General features: G+C 39.1%; 1 protein-coding gene across 9 annotated transcripts in view; it reads left to right on the top strand.

The window, feature by feature from the left end:
* LOC128688712 (protein Gawky) overlaps positions 1 to 19,355 on the top strand; it is a 288,268-nt gene that overhangs the window by 247,380 nt on the left and 21,533 nt on the right. For 8 of the 9 annotated variants that reach the window (XM_070084599.1, XM_070084598.1, XM_070084601.1 and 5 more), the window contains 3 exons: positions 6,409 to 6,595; positions 14,274 to 14,500; positions 15,465 to 15,825. In XM_070084599.1, the coding sequence (XP_069940700.1) occupies positions 6,409 to 6,595; positions 14,274 to 14,500; positions 15,465 to 15,825 (775 nt within the window). The remainder of the gene's footprint in view (positions 1 to 6,408; positions 6,596 to 14,273; positions 14,501 to 15,464; positions 15,826 to 19,355) is intronic. The other variant, XM_070084602.1, reaches the window with a different exon arrangement.

Below are 19,355 nucleotides of genomic sequence, written 5' to 3' on the forward strand. Positions count from 1 at the left end.
ATTGAACACAAAGAGTAGTGGTCAACAGAGTTAAATCAGAAGCTGCCATAGTGAAAAGCTCTGTTCCACAAGGCACAGTACTCGCCTCCATCCTGTTCCTCATCCTCATATCAGACTTAGACATAGATATAATCCACAGCACTGTATCATCCTTTGCAGACGATACTAGGATCTGCATGAGACTGTCATCTATTGAGAACACGATTAACCTCCAAGAAGATATAAACCAAGTTTTCCAGTGGGCAATGGAAAACAATATGATCAATGAGGACGAATTCCAACTACTCCATTATGGAAAACTGGAGGAGATAATAACTATAACAGAGTATACTACAAACTCTGGCCATACAATAGAGCGAAAAAATAATGTAAGGGACCTGGGAGTGGTTATGTCTGAGGATCTCACTTTCAAGGATCACAAGTGCAAAGAAAATGATAGAATGGATAATGAGAACATTCAAAATGAGATGCCAAGCCAGTGTTGATCCTTTTCAAATCACTTGTTCTCTCTAGGCTGGAATACTGCTGTACATTAACATCTCCGTTCAAAGCAGGTGAAATTGCAGATCTAGAGAGTGTACAGAGACCTTTACTGCACATATAAGTTCTATCAAGCACCTCAACTACTGGGAATGCTTGGAAGCTCTTGACTTGTACTCACTGGAATGCAGGAGAGAGAGATATATCATAATCTACACTTGGAAAATCCTAGAAGGAATGATCCCGAATCTGCACACAGAAATCACTCCCTACGAAAGTAAAAGACTGGGCAGGTGATGCAAAATACCCCCCAATGAAAAGTAGAGGCACCATTGGTGCACTAAGAGAAAACATAATAAGTGTTCGGGGCCCAAGACTGTTCAACAGCCTCCCACCAAGCATAAGGGGAATTACCACTAGGCCCCTGGCTGCCTTCAAGAGGGAGCTGGACAGATACCTAAAGTCGGTGCTGGGTCAGCTGGGCTGTGGTTCGTACGTTGGACAGCATGAGGCTAGCAGTAACAGCCTGGTTGATCAGGCCCTGATCCACCGGGAGACCTGGTCGTGGACCGGGCCGTGGGAGCGTTGATTCCTGGAATGCCCTCCAGGTAGACTCCAGGTAGACTCAAACAAAATCTCAACAGCAAATGTACTAAGAAACGTGTCCACATCTGATCTCACCGACACAAATGAAAAATGAATGTAACAGTGTCTTTAGATATGCCGCTGAGCATACTCACCATAAAAATGGGAAAGAAGTGGCATGAGCTAGATGTCATCACATTATATAATTTTATATTGAGATTCATAAGTAAATGTAATTTAATTCATGTCAGTTGTTAGAAAATTTTGAGGCAGTTCTGAGATCTAGAACAGTTGCCCCTTTTTTCCCAGCAATGTAAGTAGGAATTACGTATTGATATTTACACTGATATAACCTTGAATTTAATGTAATTCACTTGTCAGCAGTTAGTTTGCTACCCAGGACTATCTAGCTCTGTAATTTTTATGATTTCACACTGTAGTAATCTTCTTGTTTATGTTTTTGCCCATTATTCCTTGCAGTCACCAGCTTACTTTAACAAGAGGAAATGCAGCTTAATGTTTAAGTAGAATATACAGGTCTCCCTCAACATTTGCGAGGGTTAGGGGATCAAGAGCCTCACGCATGTTGAAAAATCATGAACGTTTGGTGTCCCAATATATTGTAGGGAAATCTAATACAATACTGCTTCCTTAACCCTTCGACTGTCGCGGCCGTATATGTACGTCTTACGAGGTACCGTGTTTGACGTATATATACTCATAAATTCTAGCAGCTTCAAATCAAGGAGGAGAAAGCTGGTAGGCCCACATGTGAGAGAATTGGTCTGTGTGGTCAGTGTGCACCACATAAAAAAAATCCTGGAGCACGCAGTGCATAATGAGAAAAAAAAAACTGACCGTTTTTTTTTTAATTAAAATGCCGAATTTGTGGTCTATTTTCGTATAGTATTTATGGTTGTATTCTCGTTTTCTTGGTCTCATTTGATAGAATGGAAAACATATTATGGAAAAAGAGATGATTTTGATTGATTTTACTATAAAAAGAACCTGGAAATGGAGCTCAAAGTAGGGGAAATGTTTGATTTTTGCCGATGTTCAAAAATAAACAAATGACATCATTGTCCAATAAATGTCTAACTAGCCATTCTAATATGCAATCATGAATGGGTTGATGTTATGTATACAATTATTACAGTATTGGAGTAGTCTGCATAATAGTAAATCTTCTATTTTTTGTTTGAATAAAAATTCAAAATAAAAAGCAAGAGTAATATCAGAGGGGCCTGGAGATGTGACTGATGAACAAAGAAAATGTTATTTTAGAGCCAGGAATATCTGCATTGTTCATTCTGGACCTTATTTTGAAATTGTCATATTTTTTAATTTTCATGAAATTGGCCAAATTGCAAATTTCTGACCACGTTATTGGGTAGTTGAAATTGGTAAAGGGGCAGTTTCTTGTACTCAATCGATAGATAAAACGGAGTTCTAAAGAAATAGCTATGAGTTTAGTCGACTGGAACAATGGAATTAGGCGAAAATAAGGCTCAAAGTGGGTGAAATCGCCGATTTGTAAATATCGCCAAGGTCGCTAACTTCGCGAGAGCATAATTCTGTCAGTTTTCCATCAAATTTCGATTTTTGGTGTCATTACAATCGGGAAAAGATTCTCTATCATTTCATAAGAAAAAATAGTTTTTTTTTTTTTTTTTTTTTTTAATTTTGCGACACCAGGAGACACCTCAGGATTGGGGGTTGCGACAGTCAAGGGGTTAACCTATTGACCATGAACTATCATAAAAAATATGAAAACATTGTATTGTATATATAAATACATGCTCCTCCCACTCGTATATTTGTCCAGTCTCTCTTTAACCCTTTGACTGTCGCAACCCCCAATCCTGAGGTGTCTCCTGGTGTTGCAAAATTAAAAAAAAAAAAAGTTACTTTTCTGATGAAATGATAGAGAATATTTTTCTGATTGTGATGACACCAAAAACACGAAATTTGATGGAAAACTGACGGAATTACGCTCTCGCGAAGTTAGCGACCTCGACGATATTTACAAATCTGCGATTTCGCCCACCTTGAGCCCTATTTTCGGCTAATTCCATTGTTCCAGTCGACCAAACTCATAGCTATTTCTTTAGAACTCCGTTTTTTTTATCGATTGAGTACAAGAAACTGCCCATTTACCAATTTCAACTACCCAATAACGTGCTCAGAAATTTGCAATTTGGCCAATTTCACGAAAATTTAAAAATATGACAATTTCAAAATAAGGTCCAGAATGAACAATGCAGACATTCCTGGCTCTAAAATAAAATTTTCTTTGTTCATCAGTCACGTTTCCAGGCCCCTCTGATATTACTCTTGCTTTCTATTTTGAATTTTTATTCTAACAAAAAATAGAGGATTTACTGTTATGCAGACTACTGCAATATTGTAATAATTGTATAAATACAGTGGACCCCCGGTTAACGATATTTTTTCACTCCAGAAGTATGTTCAGGTGCCAGTACTGACCGAATTTTTTCCCATAAGAAATATTGTGAAGTAGATTAGTCCATTTCAGACCCCCAAACATACACGTACAAACGCACTTACATAAATACACTTACATAATTGGTCGCATTCGGAGGTAATCGTTATGCGGGGGTCCACTGTAATGTCAACCCATTCATGGCTGCATATTAGAATGGCTAGTTGGACATTTATTGAACAATGGCATCATTTGTTTACTTTTGAACATCGGCAAAAATCAAACATTTCCCCTACTTTGAGCTCCATTTCCAGGTTCTTTTTTATAGTAAAATCAATCAAAATCACCTCTATTTCTATAACATGTTTTCCATTCTATCAAATGAGACCAAGAAAACGAGAATACAACTATAAATACTATTCGAAAATAGACCACAAAGTCGGCATTTTAATTAAAAAAAATGGTCAGAGTTTTTTTTTTCCTCATTATGCACTGCGTGCTCCAGGATTTTTTTATATGGTGCACACTGACCACACAGACCCATTCTCTCACATGTGGGCCTACCAGCTTTCTCCTGCTTGATTTGAAGCCACTAGAATTTATGAGTATATATACGTTAAACACGGTACCTCGTAAGATGTATATATATACGACCGCGACAGTCAAAGGGTTAAAGCCACTCAAGGTCCTATCGAAGCTAAAATCTTAGGTAGTTTCAAATTTAGGTTGGATAAATACATGAGTGAGAGGGGTTGGATTTGAGTGGGACTTGCACGTGAGTAAATAGAATTGTCAAAGCTTAGTGCTTGGGTAGCGTTTATTCTGTTAGTCGGTTGGATTTGTGAAGGACCTGCCAAGTATAGGCCAACAGGCCTACTGCAGTGTTCCACCTGTGTTATGTTCTTATTGAATATTAAAATGGTATAAAATACCGACAGGTTGTTAGGTAAGACACATATACAACAGTTAGGTGTCTTTTTTTTTTCAAAACATTTTGCCTACACAGTAGGCTTTTTCAGTCGAGTACAGAAAAGTTGATAGAAGCAGAAGAGACGTTCTTATTGCTTGGGTAGCATTGAAAATTGGGGTGAGCAAATATTCTGCTAGTGGGATGGATTGTGAAGGACCTGACTAGTATGGGCCAACAGGCCTGCTGCAGTGTTCCTCCTTTCTTTTGTTCTTATGTTGATAAGTGGAACAGTCTGCCTAGTATGGTTATAAGATGAACATAAGAAAGGAGGAACACTGCAGTAGGCCTGTTGTGCAAGAAAGGTATACAATACCAACAAAATGAAAGTTAAGACACATGTGCAACATCTGGCTATCTTTATTGTAGACGTTTCACAATCCAGTGGCTTTATCAATATAGATTCTAGGACATAACTAGAAGACAGTAGAATTATATGCAAAAGATGGGGTAATCAGTCCCTCAGCCTTGGAGTTGGTGCAGAGAGCACCGTGGTCGTAGAGATTCTGGAGCACAGGCGAATGAACGAACGACCAAGTGCAGGTAAGACCCCAATGGAATGAGCAGGGAAGATGAGACAGACGAAGAATAGCGCTGGAGAGGAGTGTTCTTAGTTGTAGAAATAGAACCAGGGCTTGACCCAGCAGCTAAGGAGCACAGGCAAAGAGACTGGCGCTTATATAGGCAGTTAAGGACGTCTAGCAGACCTGCCTACTATGGGCCTGTTGGCCCATAGTAGGCAGGTCCTTCAAAATCCATCACACTAACAGAATGGAAATATAAACACACATGCAGAATAATGTGATCCTTTATTGACAACGTTTCACCCACACAGTGGACTTTATCAAGTCACAAACAGATCTGCCTGGGTGGAAGGTACGTGAGTATTTATAGGATGAAGTCAGGTTGAGAATGCTGCATGTGATGATCTACCGAGTAGGGTTATAGAGTCTAGTACCTTGGGTAGCTTGGAAGAGAGATTGGATAAGTATTTGAGTAGATCTTCTGCAATGTTCTTCAATTCTTATGTGGGATAGCGATGAAGAAGTTTCTTGGCAAGGGGTTCATCTGTGTTATAGAAGCCAAGAAAGTTCTTCATCGCTATCCCACATAAGAATGGAGGAACACTGCAGAAGGTCTACTCATTTACTTATCCAATCTTTCTTTCAAGCTACCCAAGATATTAGACTTTATAACCCCACTCAGCAGATCGTCACATGCAGCATTCTCAACCTGACTTCATCCTGTAAATACTCACGTACCTTCCACCCAGGTAGATCTGTTTGTGACTTGATAAAGCCCACTGTGTGGGCGAAACGTTGTCAGTAAAGGATCACATTATACTGCATGTGTGTTTATATTTCCATTGTGTTGGTATTTTATACCATTTGTTTACACTAACAATATTTTCCCAACTCAATTTTCAGTGCTACCCAAGCAATAAGCTTTGACAATTCTATTTACTCACGTGCAAATCCCACTCAAGTCCAACCTCTCTCACTCATGTATTTATCCAACCCAATTTTTAAACTACCCAAGGTTTTAGCACGTGATTAAATAGAAACTACCCAAGGTTTTAGCATCAATAGGACCTTGGGTAAAGGGATGGGGACTGTAGTGGCAGGCTTTCTTGTGAAGAACATTGTGATGGGCAACTGAGACCATTTCTTCATATCTACAAATGAGTTTTGTAGGGTATTATGCCTCATCAGTGTCGTTCATAGACTTCAGAGTCTTCAACATAAATATGATTTGGCGGCTGGGAATTCGCAAATGTGTGAAGCCCGCGAAAGTTGAAAGCACGAATGCTGAGGGAGACCTGTAGATGTTTCTATTAAAGTTTTTGGAGCTATATTATGTCAAGTTGAGCCTCGTGTAAGTTTATCATTGAATTTTTATTAGGATGGCTAATATAGATGTATGTTGATTACAGCACCTGGTCTCTAAATCGCACCTCTGAGACTGGATGGCCTGAAAGTAGCAGTGGTGGCAATGATAACACTACTGGTGACAAAGGAGTCCCAAATATGGACTCACAATGGGCTGCTTCCTCACAGACCAATGCCTCAGGGTCATATGGCCTTGACATTAAGCCTTTTGAACCAGGAAAACCATGGATGGTATGTAACAAATTTGAAGTACATTGTGAATTAGAAGGCTAGTAATAGGTAGTTTGCTGTTTTTTCTTCAGTACTAAAATTGCCTACTAGTTTGTGATATAAAATTACCAGTGCTTTCCTATATCCTTCCTGAATCTGAATTTTTCCAACTTGAAACCATTGCAGCCAAGACAGGACTCGCAGCAGTGGTTTCAAGTTGGAAAAATTCAGATTCAGGAAGGATACAGGAAAGCACTGGTTTGGTAATGGAGTCGTGGATGAGTGGAACAAACTCCCAAGTACAGTTATTCAGGCTAAAACATTGTGTAGTTTTAAAAATAAGTTAGATAAATACATGAGTGGGTGTGGGTGGGTGTGAGTTGGACCTGACTAGCTTGTGCTGCTGGGTCTGGTGCCGTGCTCCATCCTTGAGTGGAGGTGACCAGACTGGGTGGATCATTGGGCTAATCGGGGGGGGGGGGGGGGCATGGACCTGCTCCGGATGGGTCAGTGGGCCTGTTGCAGTGTTCCTTCTTTCTTATGTTCTTATATTATAAAATCTACCACAAGTTATATATAATCAATTTGTTAAATAAATGAGTATCTGCAATAAAATGTTCCATCCCTTTTTCAAACTTTTTGCATTTTCAATGTTTGATTCCATGGCAGTATGAAAATTAAGATTTTAATATCACAGATTTCAAAATTGTAGCTAATATAGATATGGCATGTGATAGGGTGGATAGAGGGGCAATGTGGCTGATGTTGCAAATATATAGAATAAGTGGTAAGTTGTTAAAAGCAGAAAGTGTTGTATGTGAATGTTGGTGCTCAGGTTAGTGTGTAGGAGAGAGGGGGCTTCTTGTCCATTAAAAGTAGGCCTTAGACAGTGATGTGTGATATCACCATAGTTTGACATTTATAGTTAGGGGTTGTAAAAAAAAAGTGAATGCTAGTGTGTTGGGGAGAGGTGTGGGATTTAACAAGAGAATTTGATAAAAAGTGGGAGGTATCACAGATGCTTTTTGGCAGTGATACAGTTCTTTTGGAAGATTGGGAAGAAAAGTTGCAAAGGTTGGTGGAGGAATTTGGGAGAGTATAAAAAAGCAGGAAATGAAAGGAAACGTATGAAAGAGCAAGTGGATGAGAGTAACAAAAAAGTCTCGGCAGTGAAAGGTTGGATAACTGATAGGAGGGAAGGGGGTATGGAGGGAGTAAATGTGTTCATGTATTTGGGAATGGACTTGTCGGCAAGTGGGCTTTGAAAAATAAGGTGACCTATGGAATTGATGAGGGGAAAAGGTGGGTAGTAAATTGAAGCATCTGTGGAGATTTAGAACTTTATTCATGGAAGACAAAAAAAGGGGGGGGGGGGAATGTACCATAATGAAAACAGTACTATTGTCTTGGTGTGGGGCATGTGTTTTAAACATTGTAGTGAGGAGGCTGGAGGCACTGAAAGTGCATTGAAGGACAGTGTGATGATGTCAGTATTCAGAGAATTATAAGCTTGGAGATTACAAGGTGTAGGGTTTCCTAAAGTATTATTCAGAGGGCTGAGGAGGGTTTTTTGAGGTGGTTTGGACATTGAGAAGATAGAGCAAAATAGGATTATTAGGTGGGTGTATAAATTGGGCAGAGATTGTTCTAGGAAAGGTTGGAGATAGGGAGTAAAGTAGGTTTTGAGTGCGAAGGGCTTGGACATCCGACAGGGGTGTGTGTGTGTGTGTGTGTGTGTGTGTGTGTGTGTGTGTGTGTGCTTGTGTGTTTGTGCATGCTTGTGTGTGTGTGTGTGTGTTTGTGCTTGTGTGTTTATGCATGTGTGTTTGTGCATGTGTGTGTGTGCACGCGCGCATGTCTGCATGTGTGTTTGCGTGTGCATGCGTGTGTGCGTGCACATGCGTGTGTGAGTGCGCGTGCGTGTGTGTGTGTGTGTGTGTGTGTGTGTGTGTGTGTGTGTGTGTGTGTGTGTGTGTGTGTGTGTGTGTGTGTGTGTGTGTGTGTGTGTGTTAGGAGTAAGTGTAGTCAAGTGGCTTGTATGACTTGACATGCTGTTGGAGTGTAAGCAAGGTAACATTTATGAAGGAATTCAGGGAAACTGGTTGGATGGACTTGAATTCTGGAGGTGGAAAGAACAGTGCCTGCACTCTGAAGAAATGATAGACATGTTGCAGTTTGGAGTTCCATCTGTGCTGTGATGTCATCACACTTCTGACAATGAATGAGTGACAGTGAACATGTTCCTTTTTTGGTCACCTCACATCAATGGTAGATGGCTTGTATGTTAAGAAAATAAGAAAAAATATAGGCATTGTACCAAAACCCTTAAAATGAATTGTTGGCCATAATCCTTTGAGATTAAATATTGTACTGGATGAGTTTATGTGTCTATTTATATAGATGTAATTGAGTACTTTTAAAAGTAGTAATGATGCATTTAATTCTGTAATGTTATCATTTGAGAGTGGTGAATGAAAACAGGTTTGCATATTGCACATAAAATAACTTCAATTGTGCATTCATGAAAGCTAACTGACAAAGATTGAAAGGTTGATGAGTAGACTTCAGCATGTTTTTAGAGAGTCGTTAGATTTATCAGATCATTGTTTAGTTGTAGCTACTTAGGAGGGAGGAGGAAGTTAAGGTGAGATATAAGCAACCATTGGCAGGAAGGTGGGGTAGTGCAAGTATGGGTAGTGGGGTGGGTTGAAGAGAGATGGGATAGTTTTAAAAATGCAGTATTAGAATGTGGGGCAGAAGTTTGTGGCTATAGGAGAGTGGGTGCAGGAGGAAAGAGGAGTGATTGGTGGAATGATAAGGTAAAGGGTGCAATAAAAGAGAAAAAGGTAGCTTATGAGAGGTTTTTACAAAGCAGAAGTGATATAAGAAGGGCAGAGTATATGGAGACTAAAAGAAAGATGAAGAGTGGTGAGAGAGTGCAGAAGGAGAGCAAATGATAGAGTGGGAGAGGCACTGTCAAGAAATTTTGCTGAGAATAAGAAAAATTTTTGGAGATAAGAAAACCCAAGGAACAAATGGATTTTGTCAGTTAAAAACAGAGTAGGGGAGTTAGTAGATGGGGATATACCTTTGATATACCTTTGAAGAGTCTTGAGAGTATCTACTCTCTGAGCCCGGCCATGGGCCAGGCTCATCTGGTACTTCCCTGGTCAACCAGGCTGTTGCTGCTGGAGGCCTGCTGCCTCACATCCATCACAGCCTAGTTGATCTGGCACCTGGTGAAGATACTTGTCCAGTTTCCTCTTGAAGGCTTCTACACTTGTTCCAACCATGTTTGATATTTTCTGGCAAGATGTTTAAGTCTGGGACCCCAGCTGTTGATACTATGTTCCCTTATTGTCCTCACCACACCCCTGCTCCTCACTAGGTTTATTTTACACTTCCTCCCATATCCCTCACTCCAGTATGTTGTTATGTTGTACATATTCAAGACTTGAAGGCATTTCCAGTAGTTTAGGTGCTTTACTGGCTTAGTGTGAGCCGTAAACGATCTCTGTATTTGTTCTAGCTCCGATATTTATCCTGCTTTGAATGCACCCGTCAGCACTGAGCAATATTCTAAGTGAGGGAGCACTAGTGATTTGAAGGGTGTCACCATCGGCATTATTTCCCTTGTTTTGAAAGTTCTCAGTACCCACCCCATCATCTTCCTGGCTGTCGTGATCTTTGTCTTGTTATGGTCTCTAAAAGAAAGGTCAGTTGACATAATTATTCCTAGGTCTTTTACGTGTTCCTTACATTCTATTTGGTGACCCTCTTGAGTTTTGTATGTAGTGTTCCTTTTGATTTCTTCATTCTTTCCATAGATAAGCAGCTGGAACTTATCACCATTGAACATCATGTTGTTTTCCACTGCCCACTGGAAGACCCTGTTTATGTCTTTCTGTACTTTTTCAGTGTCCTCTACCTTAGTGACTTTCATGCTTATTGTATTGTAATCTGTAAATGATGATAAAGAGTGTGCCAGGTGTTTTTATCTATGTCTGCTATGAGGATGAGAGACAGCATAGGTGCCAGGACAGTGCCTTGGGGCACTGATCTTTTGACCTCACTGATGCTGGAGGTATTGGGTAGATGGCGAGAATATTTTGAGGAACTTTTAAATGTCGATGAAGAAAGGGAGGCAGTAATTTCATGGACTGACCAGGAAGGTATAACATCTTTTAGGAGTGAAGAAGAGCATGTTTTGAGTGTGGGGAAGGTGTGTGAGGCATTACATAGAATGAGAGGTGGTAAAGCAGCTGGAACTGATGGGATTATGACAAATGTTAAAAGCAGGGGGAGATATAGTGTTGAAGTGGTTAGTATTTTTGTTTAATAAATGTATGAAAGAGGGGAAGGGGGGACAAAAGAGATTGTAAAAATTATGGGAGAACAAGTTTACTGAGTATACCAGGTAAAGTGTATGGTAGCGTTATTATTGAAAGAATTAGAGATAAGACAGAGAGCAGGATTGCAGATGAACAGCGAGGCTTTAGAATTGGTAAGGGATGTATAGATCAGGTGTTTACTTTGAAGCATATGTATATATTTTTTTTCAACAAGTCTGACGTCTCCCACCGAGGCAGGGTGACCCAAGAAGAAAGAAAATTCCCAAAAAGAAAATACTTTCATCATCATTCAACACTTTCACCTCACTCACACATAATGACTGTCTTTGCAGAGGCTCCCAGATGCATCAGTTTAGAAGCATATATAACATATCCCTCCAAACTGCCAATATTCCAAGCCCCTCCTTTAACCCTTAAACTGTCCAAACGTAGATCTACGTTTTTTCAACATTTGAAAATATGTAAAAAAAAGTAGATTTTCTTTTCTTTTTTGCATTTGAAAATGTGTAAAAAAAAAACTTGGATTTTTTTTTTTATATTTGAAAATAAGTAAAAAAAAGGAAAACTACTTTTGCAGCACTATGCATGTGAACATAGATCTGCTTGGACAATTTAAGGGTTAAAGTGCAGGCATTGTAATTCCCATTTACAGTACTCAAATCCGGCTATATAAAAGTAACTGGTTTCCCTGAATCCCTTCACTAAATATTACCCTGCTCTCACTCAAACAGCTCGTTAGGTCCCAAAAGCCATTCGTCTCCATTCACTCCTATCTAACACGCTCACACGTGCTTGCTGGAAGTCCAAGCCCCTTGCCCACAAAACCCTTTTTTACCCCCTCTCTTCAACCTTTTCGAGGAGGACCCCTACCCCACCTTCCTTCCCTTACAGATTTATATGCTCTCCAAGTCATTCTAATTTGCTCCATTCTCTCTAAATGACCAAACTGCCTCAACAACCCCTCTTCAGCCCTCTGACTAATACTTTTAGTAACTCCACACCTCCTCCTAATTTCCACACACTGAATTCTCTGCATAATATTTACACCACACATTGCCCTTAGACAGGACATTTCCACTGACTCCAACCGCCTCCTCGCTGAAGCATTTGCAACCCAAGCTTCACACCCACATAAAAGTGTTGGTACCACTATACTTTCGTACATTCCCTTCTTTGCGTCCATGGATAACGTTTTTTGTCTCCACAGATACCTCAATGCACCACTCACCTTTTTTCCTTCATCAATTCTATGATTAACTTCATCCTTCATAAACCCATCTGCTAACATATATGTGAACAGTATTTAAATAAAGGTAGGGAAGTTTTCATTGCATATATGGATTTAGAAAAAGCATATGATAAGAGTGGATAGAGGAGCAATGTAGCAGATGTTGCAAGTGTTTGGAATAGGTAGTACATTACTAAATGCTGTTAAGAGTTTTTAAGAGGATAGTGATGGTCAGGTTAGGGTGTGTAGGAGAGAGGGAGATTGCTTCCAAGTAAAAGTAGGTCTTAGACAGGGATGTGTAATGTCACCATGGGTGTTTAACATAATTGTAGATGGGGTTGTACAAGAAGTAAATGCTGGTGTGTTGGGGAGAGGGTTGGGGTTAAATTGTGGGGAATCAAATACAAAATGGGGGTTGACACAGTTAATTTTTCCTGATGATTCTGTTCTTTTGGGGGATTCTAAAGAAAAGTTGCAAAGGTTAGTGGATGAGTTTGTGAGGGTGTGTAAGGGTAGAAAGTTGAAAGTGAACATAGATAAGAGTAAGGTGGTGAGCGTATCAAACAATTTAGATAAAGAAAATTTGGATGTCACATTGGAGGGAGGGAGTATAGAAGAAGTGAATGTTTTCAGATATTTGGGAGTTGACTTGTCAGCAGATGGATTTATGAAGGATGAAGTTAACCATAGAAGTGATGAGGGAAAAAAGGTGAGAGGTGCGTTGAGGTATCTGTGGAGACAAAAAACGTTATCCATGGAGATAAAAAACTTTATCCATGGAGGCAAAAATGGGAATGTATGAGAGTATAGTGGCGCCAACACTCTTATATGGGTGTGAAGTTCGGGTTGTAAATGCTACAGCGAGGCTGGGGCTGGAGGCAGTGGAGATGTGTCCAAGTGCAATGTGTGGTGTAAATATTATGTAGAGAATTCGTAGTGTGGAAATTAAGTGATGGTGTGGAGTTACTAAAAGTATTAGTCAAGAGGGCTGGAGAGGTGCTGTTGAGGTGGTTTGGTCATTTAGGGAGAGCGGAGCAAAGTAGAATGACTTGGGGAACGTATAAATCTATAGGGGAAGGAAGTTGGGTTAGGGGTCATCCCTGGAAAGGTTGGAAGGGGGGGTAAAGGAGGTTTTGTGAGTGAGGGGCTTGGACTTCCAGCAAGTGTGTGTGAGCGTGTTAAATGAGAGTGAATGGAGATGAATGGCTTTTGGGACCTGACGTGTGAGCAGGGTAATATTTTGTGAAGGGATTCAAAGAAACCGGTTAGCCGGACTTGAGTCCTGGAAATGGGAAACTTTAAAGGAGGGGTTTGGGATATTGGCAGTTTGGAGGGACATCTAAGTTGTTGTATCTGAGTGCCTCTGCAAAGATAGGGATTATCTATGAGTGATTGTAAAAATGTTGAATGATGATGATTTTTTTTTTCTTTCTTTCATTTTTTGGGGTTTTCTTTCTTTTGGGGTCAACCTACGTTGGTGGGAAATGGCTAACATGTTAAAAGAGAAAAAAAAAAAAAAAAGGTTTAACTTAGGTAATGGAAAACATTCTCTCAGTTGGGTGCATGGAGTTCATTGTTAAAAAAACTTAAGGGAGTCTAAGTCAAAGCACTAGTCTATTTATGTCATAAAAGAGGTACAGTGCTTGTGTGAGCAGTTTTTTCCAGACTACCTTGAATTTGGTAGGTTGTTGGCTTTTTTTTTTTTTTGGACAGTTACTCAATGACATTGCTGACATATTCTTTGAGGTTGCTAAACTTGAGAATTCTGCCTTATAAAATTTCTTGGCTTGCATGTTTTCTTACTCTGCGATATACAGTTTCAAGCTATTATTTTTAGATCCTTTGTACTTCTTTGGATGAGGAACAATACCCTCTTGTGTATGCTTCATATTAGCTGAAGTGGGCCTCCTCTATTGTGTCAGGATATGATTGTTTAATTGTGGAGAATCTTGTTAAATGGATGTTACATTTTCAGATGCTAGAATCATTATTGGTTTAGAGTAAGTAAATTAGGCTTGGTTTCTTGAATATATTCGTGATCTAGATGCAGTATTCAACTTTATGGGTAAATTTTCAAAACTGAAATATACAGATATACTTAGTAACAACTAAATTTCAGATGAAGAATATTGAGGATGACCCAAATATAACGCCGGGTTCAGTGACACGTTCTCCTTTGTCCTTGGGTATTAAGGACTCAGAGTTGTTGTCATCTATCAGCAAGACCCCGACCACCAACACTGTTTCAGACATGACCAGCCATCTTACCTCCCTTTCACTTTCCTCCAACACCTGGAGCTTCAACCCAGGACCCGGCCACCACACCACCAACTCTCCGCTGTCAGGGTACGTTAGTACTTATGGTTACTTAGCACGTGTGTATCTGAGAGATCTTGTCATTGTGTGGGTATTGTGGTAGCCACAGTAGGGATAAGTCTAGGGTAATCATATGGTCCTTTTGATGTTCTTTACTATTTTTCTTAATATAAAATTTTTACTTATTTCAGTCTTTGCTAAATTTTGACTTTATAATATAGTACTGTACACAGAAGAAACTCAAAATAGCTTTCTATAGGAATAATAATTGAAAAAGGAGGGTGCATGAACCTGTTTCAGATTAGTCAGTTACTTATTAAATTGACTATTCATTGTGCTGTATGAACATGCTTTCTGTGTCTACCTATTTAACCATTTTATAATTTAATTTATGAGCATCCAAATGGGTTTTCCAAGTAAAATTGGGTCTTGGTATATTGAATTATCAAATGTTGATGTTAGTGTGGCTTGCCATATCACACTTGTGTCAGAGCACATTTATTTGGAAGCTTAATTTAATATTTTTGCATGAAATGTTAAAAGCTTGAACTTCAGATGGACTTCATTTTAATGTGCTTTGTGACTTTGCTTTTTGTCCCTCTGTCACACTGCCAAAATTTATTCATTAGGGAGCTTCCGGTGTACATTTCTGCTTGAAATTTACCATACTATGCCTGTACTTTTACTTCCATGCCAACTAATTTTGATATGGGCCTAGATGGAATGAAGTCCTTTTGGACCCAGTGGGGGTGTTGATAACTTAAGTGGACCATTTTCAAATGAGGGGAGAAGGTTATTGTGTTAAGATTTTTGGCCATGAAATGAATATCAGCTTTGCAAAATATTGGCCCCACAGAATAATTACACTCTGGCCCCCTTCAAAATTAATTTACTCTCATTGTGTTCTCCATAGTTTACGTCAATTACATGTTAATGCATATAATAAATTAATAGGAGTTAATAAAGCATAGAAAAAAAAAAATACCAATGGCAGGGACAGCAAGCTGAGCAGTGGGACCAATGGCAAGAGTGGGTCATCGTGGAGCGAGACTGTCCATGAAGGTAGCAGCAATTTGGCCTCAGAACTTTGGGGTGCCCCAGGGAACAAGCTTCGTGGCCCACCACCTGGGCTAATTGCTGGTAGTGTGGGTGTTCAAAAGAATAGCGGTGTGGTCAGTGGAGGAGGGTCTTGGGGGACCCTTGGCAGATCAACATCATGGTCTGGAGAGCAGCATAGGAATCCCCCAAACAGTGCCTTACATTCGGCTGCTGCTGCAGCCGTTGCTGCTTCAGGAGCCTGGACCAACTCTCAGCTGCCCTCCACCTGGCTCATCCTAAGGAACTTAACACCTCAGGTAACTTCCCACTTTTCATATAATCTTATCACAGTGTTATTATAAGCTTTCAGGACCTAAGATGACCTTAACTGCTCAAGGATGTAATATGCTCTAGTTATTCCAAAAGCTTAATGAAAATTAAGTATATAACAACTTTTGCATGTTGTTCTGCCTTCCATGAGTGGTTACAATACGGGAGATGTAAAAATGTCACATTTTGATGAGAGGTGGGATGAATATATTTAACAATGAGATTTTCCCGCAGAGTTGTGGTGGCCAGAAATTAAATTATTGCCATTCATTAAGTTATACAGTACATGGTCCCCTTTACAGGTCTTTTCCAAAAGGCACGTAATATTCAAATTTAATGATTTGCCTTCATTATACAATGTAACTGATAAACGGGGGTGTGATAGTACTTAAGTTTGGAAAGTAAAGATTGATGCATGAAGAAAAAGAGTAGAAAAGGAAAATAATTGTGTATGCAATGTATACACAAGAGGCCAGCAAAATTATTGGTATGTAACTAAATTATGTAGCATTAATATAATAACTGGTATATCGTCATTTGCTTTATTTGTTATAACAATAGCTCTTTGCTTACTCATATTTAATTCGGAAACTCCAGGGATTTTTGGTTGCTGGACATATTTACTGCTTCCTCTATAGAACTAATATTTTCTTTCACTTGTCTGTCATTAAGTACATTTTCTGATCATCTCTTATGCTGTTTACACAAAGGCACTTATGATCTTGCTACCTTTCTATTCTTCCTCGTAAATAGTGAGTTATATTTTCTCAGACTCCTCTTATGACAAATATGTAAACCCATTAGATACAGATGTCTGAATTTTCACATTATTCTCTTGCGTCAGCATACTTTTTTTTTCTCATTTATTCCCGTTAACGTTGATTGTGGAGTCACTTTTTGTAAATTATCAAAATAAGGCATGTGCGCATGCTTCTTTATTCTTTTCTTTTAATTAATTTTCATAACCTGCTTTCCTTTTTTTTTTTTTTTTTTTTTAACATTTAATTAGAGCTTTGAAAATTTGATGTAATCATTGGCTCTTCTCTTCGTCTCTTCCATCTTGAATAATTATGTATTGATCAGATTTTTCTAATTAGTAAACTGTTGACAGCCTGTGTTATTTATACATCATATATGCTGGTTGATGCAGTATTTTTAAACAAAGGAGCACTTGTTCATTTATTCATCTTAACTTCTAGTTAACATACTCAAAAATTAATTATGACTGTAGCAAGAATTTTCTTCTTTTTATTGCTCATTTCTCTTTATTCTTGAGTTTGTCACAAGTGCTTGTAAAAAAACTCACCAGATGCTCTTGCACTTGTCTAACTCATGTTAATTTTCTCTATTTGCATATTTCTTTGCTCTTTCTTTGATGTTGTCCTGTAAACAAGTCAGATGTTTAGCAAGTTTATACTTAGTAGAAGGGCATAAATCCTACAGTATTTACTGTCTTGAACTGTGGGCAGAGGTTTTATGTCTAGCTGTGCTTCATAGGTTGGTATTCTTCTTTGCCTGCTTTTTTTTTTTTCAGATCTAATCTTGGCTATTATGTATGTTAATTTTGTTTTCTGTTTTTATTCACTTAAATACAAATTGTGATTACTTATTGCCTGTTTTTTGTAATCCTAGTTTGTATGGTAGTATTTAATTTTAAGTTTTCTTGTACTTATGTATGGAATAAATGTAAGACTTACTGAATGGAAATAACACTCACATTACTCCTTTATTTCTCATCATTGTAATGATAGCAGTGGGATCACTACACCATTTTTCTATATTCTATTTGTACTTGCTGGTCACATTAGCTACATGCTTTTTCGAGGTGTGAGAAGAAACATGTATTTTCTTTCAACCCTTTATCGGGCAAGTACACACCCACACTGGAGAGATTTGGCTGTTCTAGTATGTTATAGACGACTCATTCTAAGACTTCTTTATTGTTGTAAATTTTGTCATATCTGTTATAGTTTTCTTCTGATTAATACAAAAGTAACAAGACCTCTAAGGGAAAAGTTCCTGATATTGCTATGAAAAGAAAAGTTATGGATTTCCTTATGTTTCATTAGTGGGCTTTGCCTGTAACCTCAACAGCACTCATAACCCTTAAACGGTCCAAACTTATATATACGTTCACTCCCGCAGCGCCCCGAATATTTTGAAAAGAAGAAAAAATTTTTTTTTTATAGAAACAAAGAGCACATTTTTTTTAAGTGTTTTAGAATAAAAAAAAAATTGGGGTCAATACTTACAGAGATATGAGGCAGAGAAGTTGGCACTGGATGCTCATGTGACGGCAACATAGAGCCCTGCCGCTTGCAGAAGTGTTGCCGATATACCTTTTTTTTCTATTTTTCATATTATTTTATGTAATTTTTATGTTCTGATAATTACAAGGCAAAGGGGATAAAAGAGATTGCAAAAATTATAGGGGGATAAGTCTGTTGAGTATACCTGGCAAAGTGTATGGTAGAGTTATTATTGAAAGAATTAAGAGTAAGACGGAGAATAGGATAGCAGATGAACAAGGAGGCTTTAGGAAAGGTAGGGGGTGTGTGGACCAGGTGTTTACAGTGAAACATATAAGTGAACCGTATTTAGATAAGGCTAAAGAGGTCTTTGTGGCATTTATGGATTTGGAAAAGGCGTATGACAGGGTGGATAGGGGGGCAATGTGGCAGATGTTGCAGGTGTATGGTGTAGGAGGTAGGTTACTGAAAGCAGTGAAGAGTTTTTACAAGGATAGTGAGGCTCAAGTTAGAGTATGTAGGAAAGAGGGAAATTATTTCCCCAGTAAAAGTAGGCCTTAGACAAGGATGTGGGATGTCACCGTGGTTGTTTAATATATTTATGGATGGGGTTGTAAGAGAAGTAAATGCGAGGGTCTTGGCAAGAGGTGTGGGGTTAAAAGATAAAGAATCACACATAAAGTGGGAGTTGTCACAGTTGCTCTTTGCTGATGACACTGTGCTCTTGGGAGATTCTGAAGAGAAGTTGCAGAGATTGGTGGATGAATTTGGTAGGGTGTGCAAAAGAAGAAAATTGAAAGTGAATACAGGAAAGAGTAAGGTTATGAGGATAACAAAAAGATTAGGTGATGAAAGATTGGATATCAGATTGGAGGGAGAGAGTATGGAGGAGGTGAATGTATTCAGATATTTGGGAGTGGACGTGTCAGCGGATGGGTTTATGAAAGATGAGGTGAATCATAGAATTGATGAGGGGAAAAGGGTGAGTGGTGCACTTAGGAGTCTCTGGAGACAAAGAACTTTGTCCTTGGAGGCAAAGAGGGGAATGTATGAGAGTATAGTTTTACCAACGCTCTTATATGGGTGTGAAGCATGGGTGATGAATGTTGCAGCGAGGAGAAGGCTGGAGGCAGTGATGTCATGTCTGAGAGCAATGTGTGGTGTGAATATAATGCAGAGAATTCGTAGTTTGGAAGTTAGGAAGAGGTGCGGGATTACCAAAACTGTTGTCCAGAGGGCTGAGGAAGGGTTGTTGAGGTGGTTCGGAC

The sequence above is a fragment of the Cherax quadricarinatus genome, chromosome 13 (genome assembly GCF_038502225.1).
Source record: "Cherax quadricarinatus isolate ZL_2023a chromosome 13, ASM3850222v1, whole genome shotgun sequence".
NCBI lineage: Eukaryota > Metazoa > Arthropoda > Malacostraca > Decapoda > Parastacidae > Cherax > Cherax quadricarinatus.